General features: G+C 51.4%; 1 protein-coding gene across 6 annotated transcripts in view; it reads left to right on the forward strand.

The window, feature by feature from the left end:
* Window positions 1-212: 212 nt before the first annotated feature.
* Cacna1a (calcium voltage-gated channel subunit alpha1 A) overlaps window positions 213-6,323 on the forward strand; it is a 120,141-nt gene continuing 114,030 nt past the window's right edge. For all 6 annotated transcript variants that reach the window (XM_070008497.1, XM_070008500.1, XM_070008495.1 and 3 more), the window contains exons 1-2: window positions 213-337; window positions 2,180-2,319. In XM_070008497.1, the coding sequence (XP_069864598.1) occupies window positions 245-337; window positions 2,180-2,319 (233 nt within the window). In that variant the 5' untranslated portion in view covers window positions 213-244. The remainder of the gene's footprint in view (window positions 338-2,179; window positions 2,320-6,323) is intronic.

The following is a 6,323-nucleotide window of genomic DNA, read 5'->3' on the forward strand; positions in this document are numbered from 1 at the left end:
TTCAGGCCCCACGACCGATGTGGCTTTTAAAATAATGATTGGTGAAATTAGCCCACGTGTGTTGTCCAGCCGTGTTGAGCTATTATCAGCAAGTTTTGTGAGAAAGCCAGCGGTGGGCAGGACAGGGGTTCTGGGGTGGAGGAGGGGGTCAGAGGGAACGGAAGTGGGGGTGGTCGGCAGCCCCCCCCTTCCCGTGGGCTCGCCCGGGAGATTTTCCTTAATTCCGCGCACTCCCTTTGAATACATGATCCTAGCCACCATCATCGCGAACTGCATCGTTCTCGCTCTGGAGCAGCACCTGCCGGACGATGACAAGACACCTATGTCGGAGAGATTGGTGAGTGCTCCTCACCCGAGGCTCGGGGTCCCCCCCCCCCCGCACCCCGCCGCCAGACCCGCTGCCAGCTCGGCCCAGACACAGCCCACGAATGCAGTGTCTTCAGAATTAAATCGGTGACCTCGTGTCCAATACAGACATCCCATTTTTTCTGCTCCATATTTGTATGTGTGTGTGTGTCCTGGGACTGGAACTCAGGGCACCGTCCCTGAGCTTTTGTGCTCAAGGCTGGTGCGCCACCACTTGAACCACAGCTCCACTTCTGGCTTTTTGGTGGTTCGCTAGAGATAAGAGTCTCGCAGACTTTCCTACCTAGGCTGGCTTTGAACTGTGATCCCCAGATCTCAGCCTCCTGAGCAGCTGGGATGACAGGCGTGGCCACCGGCGCCTGGGTAGCTTTTGTTTATTTACGTTTTTGGTGGCAATACTATGGCTTGAACTCAGGGCCTCTTGCTGGCCTTCAACCTTAGAGCCACGCCCCTACCAACAAGCCACACCCACACCACTGAGCTGCCTGTACTAAAGCTGAGCCACGCCCCCAATGGACGAGCCACGCCCCACGCCAGAGCCACACCCCACTGTGGGGCCACGCCCCCAACGACTGAGCCTTCTGCCTTGGCCGTGCTCCCACCGCTGGCCACGCCCCCGCCGCTAGGCCACGCCCCCAACCCTTACGGCCTTTGCTTTTGTGACATTGCAGGAAACGTTTTTTCGTGGCAAAAAGCAACCCAGTGTCTTTGGCATTTTGTTTTGTCTTGATTTTCCTTTTTCTGTCTTGCGGTTCTCTACATACCTGACAAAGTGTTCTACTAGTTGATCCACACCTCGTTTTGCCTTGAGTTGTGTTTCACATCAGGTGTGGGGATTTTGTATTCATTATCATTACTGCTCAGAGCCAGCTTCCTCAGACTGCGCTCCTCCTCTGTGCCTCCTGTGTGGTGAGATCTCAGGAATACACTGCTCGCCCCGTGGCTCAGGCCGTCCTCCACCCACAATCCTACTCAGCCTCGCGGGTCACCGTGATTGCATTTGCGAACCACCGCCACCAGCCTCCCCCATTCCAGTTCATGACTGGTTGGTTCCTTGTGACTTCCAGTAGTTTCTTCTCAGTGTCCTGAATTCCTTACACCTGGAACCGTTTCTAGAAGGCATTGAACATTCAGTGGCTCAAATGGCAGAACATTCTAGAGCTATTAGCTAGCACTAAAGTCCTTGTCGGCGACTGGCAGCATTTATTTCCTGGCTTCCCAACACCCCAGTAGGGAAGACACCTCCTTTATCACCTTCCCAGAGGCAGGAACACCTCAAAGAGTGTGCAGGTCAAGATGACAGGGGCCTCAGATCGTTGGGGGTCTGCTGGGAGCCTGGGCCAGCAGGAAGAGCAGAGAAGGGGTGCCATTCCCCAGTGGACACCCCAAAGAGCTGTGCTGATGAATTCTACCTAAGAACCAGCCATGTGGGGGGCGGGGAGAAAGCCGAGAGTTGGGGGTCCAACCTCAAAGCCTTTGAATTCTAGATGTTAAGAAGTGAACCCTGAAAGCCCTGCCTTTCCCGTAGAACTTTCTACAGCAGTAGACGTGTTTTATTCATATCCTGTCCAACATCTCAGCCACTTGGAAAGTCGGACTGCAGGATTGCATTTAGAGGTTTATTACATTGAAACTTACTTACATTCCAACAGCTGGCTGAGAGGTAGGGGAGATTGGCCCATAGGAATGAAAGAGGTTGTTTTCTAGAAGCTTCTAGAAGTTTCTAGAAAACAGGGAGGCGGGTGCCCGATCTCCAGCTGGGTCCATGGCCCTCTGCCAGGACATTCACTTTGCCCTCGGTCTCTCTTTTCAGGATGACACGGAACCATATTTCATTGGAATTTTTTGTTTCGAGGCTGGAATTAAGATCATCGCCCTGGGGTTTGCCTTCCACAAAGGCTCCTATCTGAGGAACGGCTGGAACGTGATGGACTTTGTCGTGGTGCTAACGGGGTAAGGCTTCTTCTCTTCATCTCACCAAAGAATGGCCAGGCTTTGGAGCCGGGATGGTCGCTGTGGTCCAGGCTGGACTCGGGAAGGCCCAGCCCCCGGACTCATTCTGCTTCCTTCCCACCCTCGCCTCCCGTCCCCGGCGGTGCATCGCCATGCTGGCTTTCCGTGGTCTGTGAAAGCATTGCTTACTGGAGTCAGCTGCTCTCAGAGTGTTTGGCACGTGCCATTCTATTTAATTCTCACGACCCCGTGGAGTTGGAAATATCATATACTCCTCTGAACGCTGGTAAAGCTGAGCGCGCGCGAGAGAGGGTGGGGGGAGGATGTTTCCCGAGGTTGCCCAGTTGGTAAGAGCAGGAGCTGGGGCTTGAACCTAAGCTTCTGGGTTTCCAGATTAGAAGCCTTTGACCATTGCCCAGACCCAGTCTCTTTCTCTTTTGCTTGAAGATTATTTCCCCCCTCTGTATTTCAAGTAAATGTTCATTGGGAAGAGCTGCGTGTAAGAGGCTGTGGTTGTGACTATGGAGAAAACCAATCTAGATGAGGTTGTGTCTTTGAAGCGTTTTCTGAGTCAGGCAGTAGTGGCTTACACCTGTGATCTTAGCTACTCAGGAGGCTGAAAGCTGAAGGATCGTGGTTCAAAGCCAGCCTGGACAGGAAAGTCCATGAGACTCTTATCTCCAATGAACCATCAGAAAATCAGAAGCTTTAAGGGGTACAGCACTAGCCTTGAGTGAAAGAGCTCAGGGACAGCGCCCAGACCCTGAGTTCAGTCCCCAGGACTGACCAAAAAGAAAAGAAAAAAGAAAAAGAATATGTTGATCGGGAGTCAATGAGCCATAGTTGAAGAGTGAACATTGATAGATCCCCTCCTAGAGACCTCGTAGAAGCGAATTCTTCCTGCTATAGTAAAAGATCCCCAAATAGCCAATGACTTGCACACTTGGCTTCCCACCTGCTCTTCCCTGGCATCTTTCCTCCTGCGGAGATTGAGGGACCTTTACCCTCACATCTTGTGGCTGCCCAGCAGCCTCAGCTTCAGAAACTCCACATTGCTCCACACTGAGCCGTTGGAAGAGAAAGAAAATTTTGGGAGATGGGAGTTAAGAAAGTTCAACGGGATTGGGGGGAAGAAATTTGCCTTGTATCTCTTCCGTCCGTATTCCATTGGATAGGGCTGGGGGCGTGGCTAACTGGTGGGGCGTGGCTAAGCCCCGGGGTGTGTGACTAAGCAGGGTGGGGCTAAACAGGAGAGGCGCTAACTTGCTGGGCGTGGCTACGCGGTGGGTGTGGCTAAGGTGGGTGTGGCTCGGTGGTAGTGCACCTGTCTACTGTACAGTATCTGGAATTCAACCACAGAGCAACATACCCCTCCACCAAAGGGAGCAGGGAAATGCCAGCTGGATGACTCCCCAGACACTTTGACACCCCAATACTTACATGACCACCATGTACCGATTGCTGATTGGCTCCTTCTCTGTCCCCCTCTGCTCTTCTCTGGCAGACATTTTCCCCATAGTTCTCTCCTCAGACCCAGTGGCTTTGACTGCGAGAACATTTGTGAGAATAATTCAAGTCTTCATCTTCAAACCCATTTCCCCCTTTTAACAGTTAGTACTGGGGTTTGAACTCTGGGCCTGTGATTGCTAGGCTGATGCCTTACCACTTCACACACACACACACCAGTAATATTTGCTTTAGTGACTTTTTTCATATAGACTTAGTTTTTGCTAGGGCTGGCCTTAGGCCATGATCTTCTTCCTCTCTAGTAGCTGGGATGACAGTCAGATGCCACCACACCTAGCTTATTGGTTGAGATGAGGGTCTCACTCACTTTTTTCCTGGGCCAATCTCAAAATGTAATCTTCTTGATGTCTGCCCCCAAGTAGCAGGAATGACAAGCATGAGCCCCCATGCCCAGCTTGAAGAGAATAGCTACATCACGCCGGGCTGTCGGTACAGGCCTCGGGGCCTAGCAGTCTATCATGAAGACTCTGCCCAGCTCTCAGGACCTTGGGTACTCACTGAAGACCCTTAGTTGATTTTTTAATTTTTGTCCGTCCTGGGACTTGAACTCAGGGCCTGGGCACTGTCCCTGAGCTTTTTCACTCAACGCTTGCTCTTTGAGCCACAGCACCACTTTGGTTTTCTGGTGCTTCATTGGAGATAAGAGTCTCACAGACTTTCCTGCCCGGGCTGGCTTTGAACCATGATCCTCAGATCTCAGCCTCCTGAGTCGCTTGGATGCCAGGTTCATGAGCCGAGGGTGCCTGGCTCCTAGCTGATTTTTGCTGGACCTCAAATGCTTCGTCTGTCTTGGGATCTTGGCAGGTTCCTGGGCAATTGTCTCTTCTGCTGCTAGGAATCTCAGCACATCTTTGGTATCATGAAAGCATGACAGAGGTAAAGGTGGTAAAGAAGAGAGGCTTTTAGTAGCCACCTCCCCCTTGCTTTGCTGATGGGCATCTACTATGTCCCGGGCCCCGTTCTAAGCTCAGGAGACTCAGCAGTAAAGAAAACAGACAAAAAGTTCCCTGCTTTATGGGAGTGGTGGAAATCAACTGAGTGAATGAATGAATGAGTGAGTGAATGAATTCTGGATGAACAGATGAGTTCAGCTGTGTTCATGAAGTGAAGGCTGCCAGAGACAGGATGGGGCAGTGAGGAGCTGGGAGCTGATGACTCCATGGACAGTGAGCTGGAGAAGAGTCAGGCCCAGGGAAGAGCCAGTGCAAAGGCCCTGAGGCCGGAGGCCAGAGCGGCTGGAGAGGTGAGTGATGGGAAAATGAGAAGGGCTGAGTAAACCTGCTATGCAAATTGAGCCCTCATTCCCGGTGTCCCCTCACTGCAGGAGAGGAGACCAGACAAAGTCTGCCTGTGTTTAGTAGCGACTTGCTTCTTTTCAAGTATTTTCAGTCAATCACAGTTGAATCCGGGTCTGCAGAGTGCCGGGCTATGACACACTGTCTTTATAGAAAGACATCTCGCTATGTTTCCACGCTAGTTCCTCTGAGAACGTGTTCTTTTGTACGTAAGAGTTATTTGGACCCCGAGATGAGTTCTCCGTCCATTTTCCCTGCTGTATAGTAGTCCATGGCGTACATATTCCATCGCATGTTTATGCGGCTGAGTTGCTTCCAGCTTCCTGGGCTATTTGGAATCAAGCTGCCTCTTTTTTTGTGTGGTGAGCGATTTTCTCTAAGAGAGGAATTGCTGAGTCGCGTGTTGTGCGCATCCTCAGGCTTTACTAGCTGTTGCCAAATTGCTTTGCAAAGAGGTTATGCCGATTTAGCTCCCTGGAGGCTGACTTCGCCGGTAGGAAGTAGCCTTAAAAAACCTTGATTTTTTTTTTTTTTAATGTTTTAGCAGAGTGTGGTAGTGCATGCCTGTAAGCTCAGCTCTCAGGAGGCCGAGGCAGGAGCATCATGGGTTTTCATTCCTGCCTGGGTACATAGCGAAACCTGGTTTCCAAAAGGCAAAAACAAAGCCTGACTTTTTAATAACGTGGCTCTTGAGAGACCTGAGGAAGCTTCTAGAGTGTTGAGCATGTCGTTTCAATAAATGGTCATGAACTGGGAAGACAAAGTGATTGTCCGCTACCTGTAACAAGGCGAGCGTATGAGTCAGTCTTAGTGTTGCTGTGAGAAAGAAAGACCTGAGAGGGACAGTTGAAAGGAGCAAAGGTTTTTGTCCATGGCTGGCCGGCTCTATGGTTTCTGGGCTGTAGTGAGGCAGAGTAACATGGCAGATGGGCCTAGAGGACCAGAGCGGCTCACCTCATGGTGGACAGGAAGCAGAGGGCAAAAGGGGCGGGACAAGGCCTGTATTTCCAGGCCACGCCCACATGGCCCTATTTCTCCCCACCAGACTCTGCCTCTTACTTCCCACTCCCTTCCAGCACTGGTAGTTGATTATGAATCCATCAATGGATTGATCCAGTGATCAGGCCGGCACCATCATGAATGAATCGCCTCTTGTGTGTGTGTGTGTGTGTGTGTGTGTGT

This window comes from Dipodomys merriami, unplaced genomic scaffold (genome assembly GCF_024711535.1).
Source record: "Dipodomys merriami isolate MVZ:Mamm:240054 unplaced genomic scaffold, mDipMer1.0.p SCAF_70, whole genome shotgun sequence".
NCBI lineage: Eukaryota > Metazoa > Chordata > Mammalia > Rodentia > Heteromyidae > Dipodomys > Dipodomys merriami.